The sequence below is a fragment of the Paroedura picta genome, chromosome 9 (assembly GCF_049243985.1).
Source record: "Paroedura picta isolate Pp20150507F chromosome 9, Ppicta_v3.0, whole genome shotgun sequence".
Lineage (NCBI taxonomy): Eukaryota > Metazoa > Chordata > Lepidosauria > Squamata > Gekkonidae > Paroedura > Paroedura picta.
In genome coordinates, this window is record NC_135377.1 from 916209 (window position 1) to 937406 (window position 21198).

The 21198-nt window shown below is 51.4% G+C and overlaps 1 protein-coding gene across 4 annotated transcripts in view; it reads right to left on the reverse strand.

The window, feature by feature from the left end:
- The window catches only part of BOP1 (BOP1 ribosomal biogenesis factor), a 69774-nt gene extending 48981 nt beyond the window's left edge, over positions 1-20793 (reverse strand). Inside the window, exons 1-3 of one of the 4 annotated variants that reach the window (XM_077353490.1) lie at positions 20581-20784; positions 15989-16174; positions 3638-3745 (exon numbers count right to left, since the gene is read on the reverse strand). In XM_077353490.1, coding sequence (XP_077209605.1) covers positions 3638-3745; positions 15989-16174; positions 20581-20619 — 333 coding nt within the window. In that variant the 5' untranslated portion in view covers positions 20620-20784. Of the gene's footprint in view, positions 1-3637; positions 3746-15988; positions 16175-20269; positions 20477-20575 lie in introns of those variants that run through there. The other 3 variants (XM_077353492.1, XM_077353488.1, XM_077353491.1) reach the window with 3 other exon arrangements.
- Between the last annotated feature and the right edge of the window lie 405 nt (positions 20794-21198).

Below are 21198 nucleotides of genomic sequence, written 5' to 3' on the forward strand. Positions count from 1 at the left end.
AAGCAAGCCTCGTCCGAAGACGCAAAAGGGGCCACGTCCGAGCCCTGGCAGCGCCCAGCAGCAACTCCCTTTGCCTGCCCCCTCCTCAAGGCTGCCTGGTAGCTGCCACCGAGTGGCGGACAGAATTACCTTGGGAAGGAGGGGCTGATCCTGTGAAGGCAAAGGGGTGGCTGGTGACAGTGGATGAGCGATTGGGATGCGAGTGCCCTGCACAGTGCAGGGGGGGTTGGACTAGATGACCCATGAGGCCCCTTCCAACTCTATCATTCTATGAGAGGTTATCTGCCGCTAGTTAAGTGCATGGCCTCGTAGCGACCATCTCCACTTGCAATTTCACTGGGAAAGGGGCAGAGGGACGTGCCCACACACAGGACCACAGGACAGAGTGTGTGTATTGGGGAGGGGGGGAGGGGATCTGTGGATAGACCCTCTTCTCCCCAGGCTTCTACTTTGCCCACCCCCACATATGGAGCCTGCAAGCCTGCAGGGTATCCAAAAGAGAGAGTGCCAAGCTACTCACAGCTTCAAACTTGCCAGGCTGAGTCACGCAAGGGGCTCATCATACCCAGCATCCTGTTTCCAACAGGGGCCAGACCCAAATTTCCAAAGGAAACCAAGGGGTGTGTGGGTGGGTGGGAAGCCAGTTGTGTTCCCAGCTGCTGTCTCCGCAATCTTTCGACTGACTCAACCGCCCTTTGCACCCCATGCACGAAGGAAGCCTTCCCTCCCTATGCAGCCTCCCTCTCCTTGCTTTAGATCAACAGACTTGCCCCATGATGACCCCAGCCCTCCTGGGAAGAGAGGCTGCAGCCAGGGAGCAGCAAACACTGGGAAAGACACTTGCCAGCCTCCAGCAGGCAGGAGCACGGGGACCTGTCTAGGTAGCAGCGCTGCAACAGGGGGAAGACAGAAGCTGCAATTCACAGAGGCGCTGCTGGTGACATCCTCAGACCTTGGTCCAACTGTGATCCATGGAGAGTTGCTCCTGGACTCCCAAATGATCCCTGCTCCCTAAGCAGGCAGAGGCCCAAGTGGTACTTGAGAGGACACAGAAACTGTTGTCATTCCCTCTCCTGCCCCCCAAGGAAGTCAGGGAGGGCCAGGGCTGGAGACACTATGTCCAACACCTTGTCCTGCTTTGCTCCCTCCAGCTGAAGAGGTGAGACCCTCCCCCGCCCCCATGCTTTGCTTACCCTTGTTCAGAGCTACAGTCCTACTCTTTCAGTCACATCCTGCATTCTTGCTCTGCCTGGTGGGAAAAGTGAATTTGGGCCCAATCTCTCTGGTTGCACGCTTGTGGAAGGAGAAGTATCAGGCTTGGATCTGGGCAAGCAAGTCAAGGGAGGAACACCAAAGAAACAACTCATTCATCTGGCACGATAGGGAGTGAGTGACCTCGAGCATCAGGATCACGATGCACTGAAAAGCACACTCCAAGAACACATCCTGGACAGAGGAAGCAGAAGCGCCTGACTCCTCTGGAGGAGAGAGAAAGGCCGTTGTGGAACAGGAGGGGAGGAGGGACGAGGAGGCAGGAACAAAGCCCCTGGAAGCCGCTCAGATGTCAACAGGTCCTGAAGGGGGGGGGAGGGGTTTGAAATAGGACCAGCTGCCGAAGGGGAGACCTTGGAGTCCAGCACGAACGCCTCACATCCCTGGGTTGTGCTTGAGACATTACAGAAGCAAACACTTTCTGCAGCCATCTATTGTGACACTTTCCATCCTTATTGCAGACTCTGCACTTCTGCAGCTCCTGTTCCAGACCAGGCGGGCTTCATGCCTGCAGACACCCCCACTGCAGGACCAGAAAGAAAAAGCAGTCCAAACCCATACTGGTCTCTCAGCAGTCCTGACCCCAGACCCATTTTGCTTTGGCAACCAGTGCACCACCCCAGGGTCTCCTCTGCCAACCAGGTCCCTTTGCTCCACAGAGCTCTGATCCCAAAGGAACACAAGGGAATCCACTCCCCCCCTTTGCACCCAAACCACCACACCAAAGTGTGCAGACCCCACAGGGCAAGAAGCTCTGGGTGACTAAAAGCTAGAGGAAACTTCTTTTTACCAATCCACAGCCAACAGAGAGACAGTCGTGCCCACACACCCATGGTCTTTTTCCACACAACCACTTACCCAGAAATACTGTATTTAAAAGTGACACACAATGTCTAATGCAGCAAGGGTGGGTGCAGGAAAGGGGGGGGGGGTAGAGAACATTATGAGAAGACCAGACTCCCTGGAAAAGACCATCATGCTGGGAAAAGAGGAAGACCCGGTGTGAGATGGATGGTTTCCATCAAGAAAGCCACGAGTGTCCTCCCTTAGCTAGACCTGGGCAAGACAGTTCATGAAAGGACATTCTGGAGGTTGTTCATTCATAGGCTGGCCCGAAGACAGGAGTGATTTGACAGTACCTAACACACAAAGATGAAGGGGGTGAGGGCCCATGGAGAAGAGTGCATGAGGTTGGCAGGGGCCTTTCCACCTGCTGTTCCCCTCCATTATCAGGACAACCAAAGGCAGTTCTGCCATCTTTTCCTTTTCGCATCTCAGATGCTGGCAAAGAGAGCAAAAAAACTTCACCTTGCAGAATCAATTTTTGCAGACTTTACATGCTCTCCCCATCCCTTACAGAACAGGTATTTCCTAAAACGCTGCTTGTGCAAACTCTGCATCACCTGCCTTGTCAGGTGGACCTCATCTCCAAACGATGCTCAAGTCCCAGACAGTCAATCTGGAACAAATCCTGCCCCCTTGCTTGCTTGTTTGATTCATGTGTTTGTTTATTTATTAAATTTATATACTACCCTCCCAAAGGCTCAGGGTGGTTCACATGAAATGTAAACAAAAACAATGCATCTAACTCAGTGATCAAAACAAATGAAAGGCAACACTAATAATAATACCAATAAAAAGATAAGATAGCATTTTAACAATCTAACAGACACATGGTTGGTCAGTTCAGTCATATGGGTTCAAGGGAGGGAGGTTTGGGGGCCCAATAAATGCTGTTTAGGTTCAGTGGACCTCAACCAAATGCCTGGTGGAGGAGCTCCCTTTTGCAGGCCCTCTGGAACTGTTCAAGCTGCAAGCTCTCATTACCACCTGGTCTTGGTTTTAATTGGTTTTCATCTTGCCTAGAGCACAGGAAAGACAAACAGTGGCCTTCCTCCCACCTCAGATCTCATGAAAGCTCTCTTGTGAAGAGGAGGCAACCAAAACAGACTCCTGGTTGTTTCTTACTTCCCCAATTTGGTTCCCGGGGCCTGGCAGGGGGAAGTCGGGTGGCCACTGCCCCCACAAGAGCTCCTGGAACATGCCCTTCCTCAGCATTCTCCAAAGTGTCCCGCAGACTTCTGTATCTAGGCAAGGAAGCCTCCAAACAAACCAATGCTGACTCGCCCCTCGCTGTCAAGCTGTTTGGGTCAGCAGAGCATTTGTTTTTTAAAGGAGGCCATGGCAAAAGCTAAAGGTGGAGTCAGCCAGTTTTATTTTCTTGGCCAGAAAGGAAGCCAGCCTGGTTCTCTGCTCAGTTTCTTCCTTTCCCCAGGAGAAGTACAGACTTCCCTTTGCTTGGCATCTGAGCGCCAGGAGGGCCACCGCCATCCAGAAAATGAGCGGGGCCAGCAGAGAGCCTTACCTCTTCGTCAGAGCTGTCTTCCTCATATTCGTTTCCCAAGGGTGGCTCTGCAGCTGTGCTCTCTCCTTTATTGCATGACTGAAGTTCCTTCTCCACTGACTTTCCAGACTGTAAGAGAACAAGATGGTAGGAAGAGTTACCATGCTGTGTCGTCGCACAAAAGGTCATTGTGAATTGCATGGAACGGACAGCAGGAACTGCAGAAACTGCTTCCTTCCTAGCTCACCCCAAGAGCAGTTTCTCTGCCCCTTCTGCTAAAGGGCCATGTCTGTGGCTCAAGGGCAGAGCGCACGCTTGCCTTACTGAAGATCCCAAGCTTGGCTCCTTGGATCTCACGGGGAAGGTGCTAGAAAAGGCCTCCCTCTGCCTAAGAGCCACCATCAGTCAAGGGAAAGAATGCTGCTGGTCCAACAGCTTCCCATGCGCTCAGCCACAACGTGCCTGGCCGTCTGGCCATTTGAAAGTTTAAAGGCGAGTGTGGCACAGTGCAAACACTGCTGGACTAGGACATGGGAGCCCCTGATTCAAGTCCTGCTCTGCCGCAGGGCTTGCAGGATGAACTTTGGCCCGATGCAGCCTCACAAGGTTGCTGGGAGGACAAAATGGAGGAGAGAAGGATATGAACCCCACATGAGGAAAAAGGCAGGTATAAATAAAATAAAATTTAAAAGCATAAATCTTGTTGGTCCCCCCATTTCCCCCCAGGCCTAGACCACCACAGAAAGGGGGGGAGTGGGAATAGACCATGCTGTCAAGACACAGCGGACTTATGGCCACCCCACAGGGCAGTGGTGGCTATACTGTGGCTCTCCAGATGCCCACAGCACAATAACTACCATGAGCTCTTGACAGCATGGTCAACTGGCAGGCGTTTGTGGGAATTATAGCCCGTGGACATCTGGAGAGCCACCGTTTGGCTTGGCATTGCCTGCCTCTGCCTAGTGACCTTGGGCTTCCAGGCTGACCCTGCTTAGCTTCTGAGATCTGATCAGTTCAGGCCGGCCTGGGCCATCCAAGTCGGTGCTCAGCAGAAATAGCGCACCACAAAGAGTAGACCTCTCCTTGGTTACAACCCATTTACGCAATCAAGCAACTGCACCGCAAGAAGGGCCACCAGTGGCCTCCGCAAAGGAAAGAGTGAGGGCAAGGTGATAATGGCAGAAATTCCTGCACGGCTGGATGCAAAAGCAAAGCATCAAGACTGAGACAGCCTGCAAACTGAGGGAACCGTGCACAAAGAAGTGGGAAACCATGAACCTAACAAGCTTACACATCATCTGTGTTCTTGGAAACTGACTTTCTCCCAGGAAAATGGGGTCATTTTCTCTTTGACACGAACACAGGATTTGCTAGGCTGCAACATGCTTGAGGGCCCCTTTCTTGGACTGGCAGATCGCCTGGTGCACTGTGGCATCTCCCTAACTCACCAGTGTACTTTTCAGCCCAAGGTAGGATCTTTTCCGTGGCAACCCCAGGAATACAGAACAAGCCATACCATCTCTGTCAAACGTTTTGTTCATCTGTATGGTTTATTTTTTGGCTCACTGATCTGAGTTTATGGTTGCTCGGATTTGATACTGCCATTTGTTTTTACTGGAAGCAGCTTTGAGCTGACAGGAAAAGCAATCTAAAATATATCTGAAAGAAATAAAATGTTGTGTAGAGTAGTGATCCCCAACCTGTGGGCTGCGGACCACATGTGGTCCTTCGACTAATTGGAGGTGGGCCCCGAAGGACGCCTTCTCTTCCCCCCCCCCCCGGCCCTTTACTTCATCCCCCCCTGGCCCTTTACAACACACTTCGGGTGTCCTTGTCTCCCATCACTCCCAGATGGGACTACTCGTTGCAGAGAAACAAGCTCAGGGTTCCCATTGATTTGTCATTGTCATGAGTTAAAATTTCCATGAAAATAAAATGTTCCTTATGTTCATTGTTGTGGCGTGTCCGTATCTTATTTTGAAGGGATGTTTAAACATTACCATAGCGATCAGAGAGCGTCAGGGCAGTGGTTGAGAGTAGAGGAGTAAACTACCCCCCCCCCACCGGGCCTCAGTAAAAGGCGTTGAGTGGTCCCCGGTGATAAAAAGGTTGGGGACTGCTGATGTAGAGGACAAGCTATGACTTGGGCTAATTGTACGCAGCCTCCCTCCTCGGGCCCATAAGGCACGCAACCCTCACGGCTGCAGAAGGTGACGGTGGCCCATAAGCGGGCTCTGCTCCTGCACGAGCACAAACCATGTGGAAGAGAGGCATTTTTTCTTCTTCTTTTCTCCCACGACTCCAATGAGGCTGAAACGGCAGGAAGGCAAGACAGACTGACGTTGCTGCCACAAGATGCTTACCTGCTGCTGCCTGAGGCAGGCCCGGCAAGACACACAGGGTGTTTGTGGCACAGTTCCACTGTGCCTGCATTATGCCAGCTACTAGATTCAAGCAGCCATCTCCCAGAGAAATCTCTCTCTCTCTCTCTCTCTCTCTCTCTCTCTCTCTCTGGTGACTGATTCCGAAGAAGTGGGCAGGCACACTTGAGCTTAAAGGTGTTAAAGGCGTCCCTGGACTGAAACTTGCACTTCAGGTGCAGACCAGTCTCTCCGACGGGCCTGATCTATTGTTGCTCGCAGCCCTCAAAGCTAAACAGAACCTTAATATCGAAGGAATGCCAGGAAGAGACAAGAGAGGGTTATGGCTTTCGTCCCAGGCTTCCAGGTTGCTCCCTAAGGAAAAAGGGCCTCCGTCTGACCTGGGAGGGCTCTTCCGAAGTTCTTCTTTTCCACATGAAAAGGACCCCTAGTTGGGATTGTAGGTCAGGACAGGATTCCGCTGCAGCCCATGTGCCAGATTCCAGCCCACGGGCCCGCCGTTCCAGACAGCACCCACGTGTGGGCCCAGCGTGTGGGCGCAGGGGGAGCGCACATCCTTCGCTGGAAAAGAGATTCGCCTTCCCCCCCCACTCAGAGGGGGCCCGGCCTACAAAGGGCTCTGCCGGAGGATCTGACGGCATAATCAGAAAAGCAGCCCTCCAGAACGCCCCTCCTGGGAGCTGTGAAGTCTGCACAGTGTGCGATCACCTTCTGCTCTACGCAACCCACCAACACAGACCTTTCTGCACTGCCCCCGCCCCCAGCCCAGCCAAAGGGAGAAAGTGGGGCTGGGGGCCTAGAAAGCACAGGGCCAACAAGAAGATGGGATTACAGCAAAAACAAAGGCATTATGAAAGTCTTTGAAACAAGGAGATTGGAGGCAAGTCTTTTCCCAGGCTTTTGGCACCAAGAGGGTTTTGCCTGTCTTTCCCTCTCTCTCGTTTCCCTTCCCTTGGATCACAGCCTGAAGCTGCAGAAATGGGCCACTGGCACAGGGAACTCCCCTGGCCAGCGAGGCTGTGCCACCCCGCTGCCACCCCATCCATATATGCCCTCCTGCAGGGAATCCCAGCCAGCGGGATCGGACAGCCAGCTGGCTTCTCCCTCAGCCTCCAGAGCAAGATGGCCGGCCCAGTGCATTGGTGTGAGTGAACCATTCACAAACATCAATATGGGAACGGCCGGGCTCCTTGTGTGCTGGATGCCCTGGTCGTCATTAGGAACGAGCCAGGCATCGAGACGCGAAGGGGAAGGAAGAGTGGAGCTCTTTTGCTCCTGAAGGGCTGGCTGCCATGAAGCCCTTTAATTGGTCCGGGTGTTGGCGTGGGCCACCCAGCTGACCCTGCTTGAAGGTGTAGATTCAAGAGCTGCCATTCTCCATCTCCATCTCCAGCCACTGCCAGAGCAGAGCAGAGCAGAGCAGAGCAGAGCAGAGCAGAGCAGAGCAGAGCAGAGCAGAGCAGAGCAGAGCAGAGCAGCGCTGTGTTGGCTTGCAGGAAGACAGCTAGACTGGGGCCCAGGAGCACTTTGGAGACCAACAAGGCTTCCAGGGCAGGAGCTGGTCAGAGTCAAAGCTCTCTCTCTCTCTCGCTGCCCCTGTTGCATAATGGGCGGTACAAAAATCCAAGTAAAAAAAAAAGCAAACAAAAGCCAAGCTGTGACGCAGAGGGGAGCTCTAGTCCACTAGGATAAAAAATGGTTAGTCCTGCTTGGAGTCCGTTCTGGGCCTGCTGCAGGAAGAAAGGCCACCAGAGGGCAGCACGCAGTGGACAGCTCTCAGAAGGCGTAACAGCTCACGGCGGCCGCTGCATGGGGGGGGGGGTCGGCTTGAGAGGTGAGGAGGGAAGAGGTCAGGCCGCTGTGCCCGGCTGGGATGGGAACACGTTGCTGGCAAGAGGGCAGAAGCAGCATAGTTCAGAGCCCACTCCTGAATGAAGACCAGACCCTCCCCTTCCGCCAGCTTGGTGTAGTGGTTGGGAGCTGCAGTCTCTAATCTGGAGAACTGGGGGGGGGGATGGGGGGAGGCTGATTCCCCAGCTCCTCCTCCACATGCTGCCAGCTGGGTGACCTTGGGCCAGTCCCAGTGCTCCCAAAGGTTGTGGGGAGAGGAAGGGAAGGCAACTGAAAGCTGCTTTGGGACTCCTTGTAGTAGTGAAAGGGAGGGTACAAGAGCCTAGCTCTTCCTCCTCCTCCTCCTCCTCCATAGGGATGCCAGCTGGGCTCCTGGAACCTCTGTTGGATTTTCACCAGGAAGCTGATATACGTCCTTGTCTTGCTGACCCAGCTGAGAAACAGCGGGTTGGGCTCTAGCTCCGCAACGAAGACGACGTGAGGCCTTAGTGAAGGGCCATGCCAAACTGCGTCATCTTCTCAACTGCACCAGCCTTTCTGACTCCTGATCTTGCCCCACCCTGAGGATCCTTCTGCACGCAGCGGCACCCGTGTCAAGTGTCCAGATCTGTATCAAGGCTTAGCACTGCAGCTGAGCCAATGGATCCTTTCCCCATGACATGTCCATGTCTGTCCGGGAGCTGGAAACAAACCGTTCCTCACTGGATAACCAACTGGAGTTCTGCACAGCTCTGCCCTTGAAGTCAGCTCAGTTACTCCAGCTGGTGCAGAGTGCTGCAGCTCCATTATTCTTGGGGACCAAACCATGCCTGCGTGTCACACCCACTCTGCAGTCCCTCCTCTGGCTGCCCTTTCATTGCTGGGCTCAGCTCACAGCACTGGCCCTTGCGTCCCATGCCCCCGGGGCCCTCATGCCAGTAGGACCATCTCTCCTCTCCTCCTATGCTCTGCCACAAACAACATATCCGCTCATCCAAGCAGGAGCAGGTGCCACAACTGCCCACACCCATGCCTCCTCTCCTGCGGCACCTCCACTTGTGGCATGGCCTGCCTGAAGAGATCAGCAAGGCTCCCACACACCTGCCATTCCGTGGTCTTCACAAATGGAGCGGCTGAGGGAGGCACATCAGTACATGTTGTAGGGCTACGCCATAAGCAAATGGTTCAGGACGGTGCTTCATAAAAGGACAGGGACTGTGGAACTATACCACCACCGGGCACTGCCTGCCTGCATGATCCTGCTGCCATTGCATTGCTTTCTACTGATACCCCTTTTCTGCATTCCATCTGCAAATCTGGTCGTTGTCTCTAATATTTAGTCCTCCTTCAGATCCCTGCTCTCCCAGGAGCCTTAGCTGCCTCATCACACTGCCTGCCTCCCCAGGAGCCTCCATCATCAGGAAGGTGGACCATGCACACATATATATATATATATAGGTAAATAGGTAAGACCTCAGGAGGGCACACAAGAGGGGCCTGCAGGGAAACAGAAGGGGCCTCCTGGAATCAGGGGCTGGACCCACCACCTCCCAAGAGGACTTGCCGGTCCCTGCTCCCCACATACCAGAGATGCTGCCATATTTACAGAACTTGTCTTCAAAGCAAATGTCCTTCCTATGGCCGTCCGGCAGGCAGAAAAGCAGCTTGTCATTTAATGGGCCAAGTCCAGTGATAAAGGGATGGACAGAAGCTGTGGTCCAACCAGCTATCCAGAAAATACTCAACGCTTCCCTGTGACTGCAGCGCCCTGCGCCCGCCCCCCCCCCCCCCGATCTCTAATGGGCTACCTGCACAGCCAAGCTCCCAGGCTGGCCACTGGCTTGGCACTTCATATGTAGTTCCCAAGACTGCGCTGAGCCCTGAATGAGCGCTCAGCCCCACCCCCTGGAGGTTACTGCATATCTCCCGTCCTGCAGACAGTTTGCAGTCCAGACTACTGAAGAATCTGGACGAGCACCGTAGTTACAGGGTCATGTCCCAGTCACGACTGACGCCAGGCTTCAAAGTAAGGGGTTAAGCTAAAAGAGACACAGATGGAACTTGATGTCACACCCAGACAATTCCACCAGTCTGACAAATGGGATTTTGGGGGGTCTACACGGTGAATGTCCATGGTTCGAAATCAACACGTGCTAGTGCAAAAGCAGAAAGCGGGTGTCAAAAGAAACCTAACGAAAGGAGTGTGGGAGCTCCCCTTTTACACACTAAGCAAGCACTGAGGGCAAGAAGAGGTTCCCAGTGGAACCTTCCAGAAGGCAATGGACGTTTCCTCATACAACCAAAAAATCTTTTGTAGGATTAGACCAGAGAGCCACAAAGTCCGGCATTCTAACTCCAAAAGCAGTCAGCATCTCTTTGGGATCTCTTAGGAACGGGCTTTGAAGCTAGTGCTGGAATAAAGCTGGCTCGCTTTCACTCCTTTTTGTGGTGAACGTGGTACTTTCATCTGTCCGTCAAGAGGAACAGATGCTGCAGGAATCCCCCCCTCCCGCCTGACTGTCCAATGGCCCCAAAGGCATCCCTGCCATGAGCCTTCCAAGCAGCCCGTGCACGCTTTGTGCATCTTCTCAGCAGCGCCCCCCCCCCCATATTACAGACCATCAGAAGACAGCCCACGACTGACACATGCTCCCACAATCCAGGTCTACAACTTTCAATGTACCCAGAAGAGACCTTGGACTTCATTTGGGCTCCTGGGTCGGACGTAAGGCCGCCTCAGGGACAGACCCACCTGGGTACCAAACAATGACATCACCAATGCCGGGCCATCAAAATAGGAGAAATCTCTAGACCGAGGGAATGTAGGTCACATGCATGTTACTTCGCTGATGTTCAAAGCCATGCAAGAAACTGCTCACTTGAAAGGATCTCTGGAATTGACATGGATGAGATGCAACACACAGCCCTGCTGACCAGACCCCTAATGGTCAAGGACCATCTTGTGTGCTGAAACATTTTGATTCTTCCCTGGATGTGGACTGCAGATTGTGGGGATGCCACAGGTGAGACTATTGAATTCCCACGACCACTGCTCACTCATTTCAGAAGGGTGGTCCTTCCAAGTAAGGTTTGCTAACCAGATTTCAACTAGCACAAGGGTCATGTGGGGAGAAATGGCCCATGAGATATGCAAGTCCTAGGCAACAAAGGGCTTTTGGAGATTAGACCCAGCCCTTCAAACTGAGTGTCCTAGGACCCTAGAATCATAGAGTTGGGAGGGACTTCCAGGGCCATCTAGTCCAAAGCCCTGCACAATGCAGGCACTCACAACTACCTGCCCACCCATGGTTACCCCAATTCTATGCCCAAGGGATCCCTGGTAGCCGCTGCAATTGGAGAAGAGCCAAGGAACCAGCCTAGACCAGGCAAAGCTTCCAGGTCCCTACCAAGAGAAGTTAAGCCTGGAGGGTGCAGAACCCTGGCCTAGCCCAGCCAGAGGGAAGCAGAATCCACACATCCAGTGGGAGGGGTAAAAGCCACTGTTAGCAACCCTTTTTTCTAGGCAGGCATCAAACGTGGCCAAGGCCAAGGCCGAGCACCTCCCCCCAATACGACTCTTGTGCTGCCGGACACCGAAGCCGGCCCTTGGTCCATTCAGGCTGACAGCAGCTCTCCATCGTCTCAAGTGGAGGTTTCCCTATCACCTCCAGCCTGGCCCTTTAAAGTGGAAATGCAGCTGGGGACTGAGCTGGGCTTTCTTTGCTGGGGTTGCCAGAATTCGGCTGTGACTCGAGAGCACTTCCCACCAGACTCATGGAAAGCAGCACATATGTGGCATGGCGGACAGGGATTTCCTTTCTACAGTGGGCCAATGACCACCTCTTCCCTTTTGTGCATCCACATCCCGCGGGATCCTCCAAGCTGAGGGACAGCCAAGCTCTGATGCATAAGGCTGATGACAGTAGCAGAGGTCTGGCATGTTTGGGAGATCTCTGCTTTACTATGGTTATTATTATTGACAACACACAAAGTATCACTCCCTTGACAGAGGCAAAACTTTCGAAATCCATGCCAGAGGGAGAAAAATGCGGTTGAGTGAGGAAGATCAGGACCGCACGCCAAGGGCAGCTGTCTGAACACTCAACTCGGCTGCAGCACAGGAGAGCCCCAGAGGCCCTCCCTCGGTCACACGCACTGCATTAAGTCACAGACAGCCATGCTGCTCATGGACTCTCTCGTGCCTCGTTTTTATCACTTCCCTGTAAATTCAGCAGCTGGTCAGGATTAAAGTGTAGAATCTCTTTTATCCTTGAGGTTTCATTAAAGTAGCTGAAGAAATGGTAGATTTACAGGGGCTTTAATTACAAGATCGAGCCCTTTAATCTTGTTAGAGCAGTTAACTAGCTAGTATCAAGATGCACCTGGAAATTATCTAATCTAACTAAAGGGCCAATCTTATTATCCAGAGGATACTCACATTAAATTTGAAAACTTTATTATAAACTGTCATTTTTTTCTATTAAAAGTGTCGTGCACGGGGAAGCACAACAAAATCTGAGTCCAGTAGCATCTTTAAGACCAACAGAGATTTATTCAAGGCAGAAGCTTTGGAGTGCAAGCACTCTCCCTCAGTGTGACTGGACTCTGATTTTATTGTGCTACTTCAGACCAACACGGCTACCCATTTGAATCTATGAACAGGGATATCAGGTTTCTGTGGAAAGACAATCAAAAGATCCATGTGAGCTATTTCTCTGCATGAATTAGGTTTCCTAAAGTTTCTTAACTGAGACCGTTTCTTTCTGAGACCGTTAATTTGAAACATGATTTGCTTAAAACCTCTTGCATTATGCTTGAGATGCATTAGATTTTCCTCGGCTTCTGTTTCTAGTGCTTATAGGATTAATTCGCATTTCTATGTATTTTTCACTATCTTGCCTTGTAGAGAGCTATTTCTTTTTTTTCAACAAAGGTCAGTAAAGCTTACAAAACTTTCTGCTTGGAAGTTGCTGGAAAAAAATCCAAATGCTCAGAACCCTCAATTTATTGTACCAGGAAGATGAATCCTCCCAAAGTTGTTTTTGTAACTGAGAGGGACCATGCAAATTATCTGTGGCCACTCTGCTCAAGAGAATAATTCTCATAACAGTTAACTGGCATAGATTTCTTAGTAGGATATGAGACAATTACCTTGTTACATTTCTAGTTGGCCAGGCCTCAGGTGTTGATAGCCCCACGACCTCTATGGTCCAAGCAGTAGGGCATCAAGACAGTGCAAGCCCAGGACTGTGGGATGGCTGCAGAACAGATACTCAAGCTAGTGATCAAAGCCACAGATTTCTCTACCTGAAGGACTCTCAAAGCAGCTTACATTTGCCTTCCCTTCCCTTTCCCCACAACAGACACCCTGTGAGGGAGGGGAGGCTGAGGGAACCCTGATATTCCTGCTTGGTCAGAACAGCTTTATCAGTACTCTGGCGAGCCCAAGGTCACCCAGCTGGTGGAATCAAACCTGGCTCACCAGACTAGAAGTCCGCACTCCTAACCACTACACCAAGCTGGTGTAAGGCCAAGACCTTGAACCAGATCCGGAACTCTACTGGAAACCAATGTTGCTGCATTTCCCACCCTCAGCTTATACTCCAGTCAATAAGTTTTCCCAGTTTTGTTGTGGTAAGATGAAGTGCCTCGGCTTATATTCAAGTTTCCTGTTTAACTTGTATGCTGAGATCCTTATGAGAGATATTGAACTCAAAGAATCAAACACTGGTGTGACAAAATGCCTCCATTGCTATTTTGAAAGGACAGGGATGAGGGGGAGGGGCTGCTAAACCCCTCTTCACCTTTCACATGTTAATTGACCTGGCTAGGAAGCAGGTACCTGGAGTGGGGAGGGGGAGAGCTTCTTCCCAGAATTCCTAAACCAAAAGACCCTCCTTCTTGCGATCAGGATCAGTATAATACTTTTCTGTGCCCTCCCACAGGAAGTCCCTCACCTAGGAATTCTGGAAAGGGGAAAGAATACAACCTTGGCGCACTCCTTTCTCTATTTTGAACCAGTCAGTGTTGCCAAATGGTGTACATACAATGGCTTCTTGGTTTGTGTAGATCAGCAGTTCTCAACATCACCTTTTCTGTGACCCCAACACAGCGGCGGCTGGCACGGTGGTGGTGGCAGCATGTGTGGGCGTGCGCGCAGGCACACAACAACTGAGGCAGTGTGGAGGTGGCCATTGCCGTGGCTCGGCCCCCTTCGCCACCACCCGCCTCCGCCTCCAACCTGGCGACCCCGGGGAAGGGACCAAGCGACCCCAAATGGGGTCACAACCCCAAGGTTGAGAACCACTAGTGCAGAGCAACTGTACCAGTTTGATCAAACACACTGGCACCCCCAAATTTTGCACGGCCTCTCACAATTTGTTGAGATCCACCCAATCAAAATCTTTCTTGTCATCAACAAAGCAGATGTAGACTTTTCGAAAATCCAGCACAGGTTTGCTATGTAATCACAAGTGCTACGACCCCTGTCAAAAGTCAGCTGCAGCATCTGGTAATTCTTTCAGTGGCTGTTGCTATGCATTGTTGTATGATTTTGAGCAGGATCTTACTAGCATGAGAAATTAGAACTATTGTATTGTCATTGAAACAGTTTTTTGAGTCCCCCTCATTCGGTAGTGGAATGAACACAGATCGTTTCCACTCCTCTGGCCAGTTAGTAGTTCCCCAGATTTTCTGGCACAAAGCGGTCATGGTTTTCACTGGGACACATCTCAGCAGCTCCACAGCAGCCTGGAGCCTGGTTGTTTGGCAACTGACTCAAGGCTCATTCAACTTCCTCCTCGAGAATGTTCAGTTCAAGTTCTGTTTATATTTCTTTTTGAGCCTTTTCTGCTGTGGCCCCCACCTTAGGCAACCAGCCTCCCCGAGAACATTCAGAAGCCTCCCTCTCTCCTGGCTTTCCTCAAAAAAGTGGACTATAAACAACCAAACAATAATAAAAACCGGCCAGAGAAGTTTTAGCTGTGTACAGGAATTGAAAAACCATTTGGCTGGGACACGAGAGGCCCTTTTGCTACAACATACTAGCAGCCCATCAGGTCACAGAAGAGGCCCCAAATCAACCAGAGAGCTGAGCAGCTCTGTTCAAACTCCCCTGAGAGGAAGAATAACAACAAAAGGATCCACAGAGCACCAGGAGCCTGGAAGAGCATCTCTCCTATCAAGCTTCACCTCTCACCTCCTCCTACTGCTGTGGCCAGTGCTCAAAGGTGTTTTTAAAAAACAGCACAGCAAAGGGAAGCAACGCTCAGGATGTTAAGATTCCCCCCCCCCACTAAGCAGAGTCAGCCCTGCTTAGTGCGTGGATGGGAGACCACTATGCAGGCAGGCAACAGCAAGCCAAGAAAGCCCTATGGGGTCACCATTAAGTCGTTGTGACGTGACAGCTTGTTTTATCTTTACTTTCCCAAAGGTTCCCAGAAGATCACACAATGCACAGACAGTGGTATGAGTTCCAGAGGGCAGCACTGTTGGTCTGCAGTGGAAGAGCTAGATTTTGAGTCCAGTAGCATTTTAGAGAACAAAAAGATTTTCGGAGTATAAGCTTGCAAGAGTCAGGGCTCTCATGCTGGACCAAGGGAGCTTCAACTCTTGAAAGCTTACACCCCCAGAAATCTAGCTGCTCTACTGCACTGGGAGACACCTAGGCATCCCTTGCCCTCAGAGCCCCGTCAAGATATTCACAGGCTCAGGAACTGGACTTTGGTGGCCACAGTTGACAGAAAATGGATCTTGGCATAGATCTTGCTCCTGCCTGAAAACCAGAAGACAGCCAAGCAGCAAAGAAAGCACAGAGACCCTCTGAAAATATTGCCAGCAAACTTCACCATTCTGCTTACAAGGGGGTCTCTCTGGTTCTTTCTTCCACCTTGGCCCAAAGCTGCAAGGTCAATGTCTGTTACTCTCTCACAGCAACATATAGCTCTTGTTCGAAATGGAAGATGGGAAGTTTCTCACGTTTGACTTTGAGAGGGTGGCCAAGGACATTTGTTTTCATCATATCAGGACCACATGAAAAAAGGATCTCAGAATCACCGTCATGAAGGCATGCACCATTCCTTTCCCCTGGAAAAATTCAATGTGAAAGAGCAACATGAAGGCAGAGTGCCACACAAGTAAGCCACTCACACCCTTGACTTACTCGCAAAAAGCCTTCTGACTTCTCCTTGGCTCTGCTACCGCGACCCTCCTCTTCCTCTTCCTCCTCCTCCTCCGTGATGCTGTCACTCCCCGATTCCTCCAGCCCAGAGAAAACACTGTCCTCACTATCTGTCAGGTCATCACTTGCCTGCTCCTGCTCCTCAAAGGCTCCCGTGCTGAAGAGAGACTGTGGGAAGGAACCAGCAAAGGTCAGAATACTGGACTGTCAGCTGCTCCCAGCAGACCAAGGACAAAATGCACGAGGCAGAGCAACAGGCGTTATCAATACTGAGAGCGGGCGCGATGATCCACCCAGCACTTCCCTCAGACTACAAACGGGAACCTCTCTTATCCTGCCATTCAGGTGGCCGCTAGTAGTCTTGAGTGGGGATGGGCAGCCTGCAGCCTCAAAGGCCACAGGAATTCGTACCAAATTCGGATCCAGATGGGTAGCAGTGTTGGTTTGAAGGAACAGAACAAAGTTTGAGTCCAGGGGCACCTTTAGGGTCAGCCAGTTTAATTTGGGGCTTAAGCTTTATGTGCCTGAAAGCTCATAACAAAATTAAACTTCATTGGTATTAAAAGTGCCACTGGACTCAAATTTTGTCCCGGTACCAAATTTATTTAAGGGACAGCAAAAAGAACACAACCACGGTCACTTGTGTGGAAAAGAAAGATCTGGTATGCAGAGCACAGGACCTGATCCAGACTCAGCCCTTCCCTCTCTGTCAGCGTCACCTGATGCATGGAAGACATGCACGCATAAGTGAAAAAGGCTCATACGGTTGAAGAGCTGGTGGACGCAACCTTTACAACATGACACGTTAAACTACTAAATGGAACCAATTCTATTATGCTTCCCCCCCACGCTCTGCCATGACAGCTTCACTCTCTTGCTGCAGGTGTCCTCCTGAAAATGATCAAAATCATTAACTGTCTATAGAGGTGCCTTTTAAATGGAGGACCCCCCCCCCGCCCCTTTGTGGAACGGCCTGCCTGAAATGGTCAGGAAGGCTTCCATTCTCCTGGCTTTCCACAAACTATGCAAAACCAAATTACTGAAGAGGGCTTTTCTATGCAGGCAATAGGAGGGTAGTACTGGATAAAAATCTTCCCAAAATTACTTGGACAAATGTTTAAGGACTGTGATCTATACGAATGTGTGTATCTTGCTATAAGCAGGATCTTATTATATAATTTCTGTATCATTTATTTTATTTATTATTTATTTGCCATATTTATAAGCTGCCGCTCCTGGACAACTGGCTCGTGGTGGCTAACAACAGATTAAAAGTGACAAAACACTACCCTAAGAATTCCCATCCCTTCTATGCCAGTCAACACCGCCCCCTCCTAGTTGTACAATAGTGACGGTGGTCTAATAACGATGACCGTAAGAGATTCCAGGCATATGGACCATTTACTGAAAATGCTGGAGGAGATGCAGATCTCCACAATCCAGCTGGCCTCAACCAAATGCCTTGAAGACGAGCTCCGTTTTGAGGGCCCTGTGAAACCTACTTAGCTCTGACAGGGCCCTCAGCTTTTCTGGGAGCTCATTGCACCAGGCCAGGGGAATCTGAAGGGGCCTGGGGATCTCCAGTCCCTTGGCCTTTGAGGAACAAAACACCCTGCACAAGGCAGTCAAATGGTCTCTCAGGTTCGTGGGGCCCAGACAACGTAAGGCCTTAAAGGTCAGTGCCAAAACTTTTAACCTGACCCAATATACAACTGCAAACAATGTACAGGCTGGATATTGGTTTTTCAAGATGACCTGGTGAGAACCTTAGCAGCTACATTCTATACCAGCTGCAATTTCCAGTTCAGGGACAATGGTAGGCCAACCTACAGCAAGTTACAGAAGTCCAGTCTGGAGGTGACTTGGGACAGATAGGGTGCTAGTAGCCATGCTTATTTATTGTGTCATGCTAATACTAATGCTTTGCTTTAGTTCTGCTTTAAGACTTCCAGTTGCTTCTACAACCAAAATCCTATTGCATTGTTTATTGAATCCTGTTGACTGGAATCACTCACCCTGCACCATCCACCTTGAGTCCAAATGTGAAAGGCAGACTTTAAACAATGTAAATAAATATCATTTGATAGGTGTGAGTCATTTGGGGTAGCAGAATACACTTCTGACTGCTGGAGAGGAGAGTGACCAGTGGGAAAAAAGGAAACTGGCCTTCTCTGCCTCAGTTCAAGTTTAACTTGGACTAGACCTGTCTCTGCAAAAGTAAGGCACTGGTGTTTGAAGGACTGTCCCCTTCCATATATCGCTGGATACCAACTACAACCACCAGGTGGCCATCTGTTGGCTATCCCACCATGAAGGGTGGTCCATCTGGCATCAACCAGAAGATGGGCCTTCTCCATCATGACTGCAGCTCTGAGGAAGAGGCTCTCTCCATTTGCTGGGACCGTGAACTGGCAGGCATCTTTTAAGAGCAGGAGAGAACTGGGGTTTGTAAATTCACCCTTCTGACCTGGAATATGAGCTTCCTTGTATTCACAAGACCGTAAACTGAATGACCCCAAACTGGGAATGTATTTGACATCTCTTGATATTAGAGGGAACTTGCTATTTTAAATGCTATCTTTGCTCATGGTTGTATTTAAAATACAAACAAGTTGTAGTGATGGTCACAGAGATAGATGGCTTTGAAAGGGGATTAGGCAGGTTCATGGAGGACAGGCCCTTCAGTAGCTAATAGACCTGGAGCCGACTTGGTGTTGTGGTTAAGAAGATGAGTTGGTTCTTAGATGCCACTTTTCTTTACCCAGAGGAAGCTCAAAGCAGCTTACAGTCACTTTTCCCTTTCCTCTCCCCCCAACAGACACCCTGTGAGGTGGGTGAGGCTGAGAGAGCCCTGATATCACTGCTCGGTCAGAACAGCTTTATCAGAGCCATGGCGAGCCCATGGTCACCCAGCTGGTTGCATGTGGGGGAGTGCAGAATGGAACCTGGCATGCCAGATTAGGTCCGCACTCCTAACAACTACACCAAACTAGTAGTGGTTTCTAATCTGGAGAGCTGAGTTTGATTCCCCACTACTTCTCCATATGCAGCTAGCTGGGTGGCCTTGGGCTTCTCATATTCCTGATAGTGCTGTTCTCACAGAACAATCTTCTCAAAGCTCTCTCAGCCTCACCTACCTCACAGGATGTCTGCTGTGGGGAAACTGATTGTAAGCTGCTTTCAGACTTCTTCTGGGAGTGAAAAGCAGTGTATAAAAAGAACTTTCCTTCATCTAAAGGGAACCTCCATGGTCAGAGTCAGTCAACCTCTAAATCTCAGTGCCAGGAGGTACCACTGAAGGAAGGCCTTTTCTGCCCTATTGTTGCCCCTTCATATTTATTTGTTTTTTATTTTATTTATGATCCAGCTGGCTGCTGTGTGAGACAAGACGCTGAATTAGATGGCCCCTCACTGATCCGATCCAGCAGAAACCTTCTGATGTTCTTGAGAAGGAAAGTTCTGAGCAAAGTCTTGGCTGCCGCTTACCCACTGCTGCTTTCCCTAGCAAGCCTGATAGCAACAGGTAAGCAAGGGACTCTGTGCTGGAACTGGGTCCGAGTATAGCGGGAGCATCCAACGGGGTTTGGATACAGAAGCTGCCTTCCAGGGGACTATCTGGCCTCTTTGTGGCAGAACTGGAATCCATGACTGCGGTCCAGGATCCTTTGAACCACCTGGTGATGGCTGGGAGTGAGAGCAAAGCCAGTCTTCAACTGCTGAACCTGCAGCCAGCTGGCCTTAGCGTGAGAGGCGCAGTGTTGCTTTTGCCTCCTGGCACATCGTGTGGCTTCCCCAACTGGGGTCTCAGGCAGAGGAAGGGGGTCCCAAACAGCCACAGCTGTACTGGGCACCCACCACCTCCACTGAGAGCCGGTTTGGTGTCGTGGTTAGGAGTGCGGACTTCTAATCTGGCATGCCGGGTTCGATTTGCGCTCCCCCACATGCAGCCAGCTTGGTGACCTTGGGCTCACCATGGCACTGATAGAACTGTTCTGACCGAGCTGGAATATCAGGGGTCTCTCAGCCTCACCCACCCCACAGGGTGTCTGTTGTGGGGAGAGGAAAAGGAAGGCGAATGGAAGCCGCTTTGAGCCTCCTTCAGGTAGAGAAAAGCGGCATATAAGAACCAACTCTTCTTCAGTAATCTCAGGGCTCTCTCAGCCTCACCCACCCCACAGGGTGCCTGTTGTGGGGAGAGGAAGGGAAGGCGACTGTAAGCCGCTTTGAGCCTCCTTCGGGTGGGGAAAAGCGGCATATAAGTACCAACTCTTCTTCTTCTTCTTCGCAGGGACGCTCTGGGCAGGCGGGGCAGGGGCCTGAGGGGACCTTCCCTGCCGGGCGGAGAAGAATCCAGCTGGGCCCTGAGGTTCTGCTGAGGCTGCGCTCCGGGCCCCTCCCTCCCTCCCTCGCAGGGCTGTTGTGAACCCAGGGGGCCGCGTGCTGCTCGCATCGCATGGCGCCGGGCCAGGCCTCCCGCAGGGCCCCGCCAGGCAGCCCCCCACCCGGGGCCGCCACTGCGCCTGCGCCGCTCCCACCTCCCCCACCCACCTCCGCGGCCCCGACCCTCACCTCACCTCACCGCCGCCTCCCCCTTCGCCTTCGCCGGGCTTCATGTTTCTTCAGCCCTCAACAGCGCGCCGCATGCGCTCGCCTCAGGAGCCGCTCCCAACTGCGCATGCGCCCAGAGGTCAGCGCCCCTTTCTCCGCCCACTCCAAATGAACAGGGTTTTTTTTAAAAAGCCAAAAAAAAAACCCTTGGCATTTATTATCTTGAGTGCCGAAATAAAGCTCCCGTTTCCTTCTTTGCTTAAGCGCTGTATCGATGAAAGGGAAGCTCGCTGCGAAACCTGAGGGCAGAGGTCATAGGTCAAGCGCGTGCGTCAAGGCGCTGTAGACCTCAGCGAGGCGTTGCGCGTCCGGCCGCCAGTGCTGTCTCCACTGCGCAGGCGCCGCCGCTTCCACTTTCCCCGCTCTGTTTTTTCCTTTTAAAAGAATGATGCGGGGCGCCTTGCAGACCAACCACATTTACTTCCGAAAAAAAGCTCGAGTCCCGACACAGGTTTATTCTGCGGATAAGCCTTCGCGTGCAAGCACACGTCTTCAGATACAGTGAAACGGAAGGACACCAGCCACTACAGATAGGTAGAGGGTGGACAGTAAATTAACATGCAACATAGTAAAGGGGTTTAACA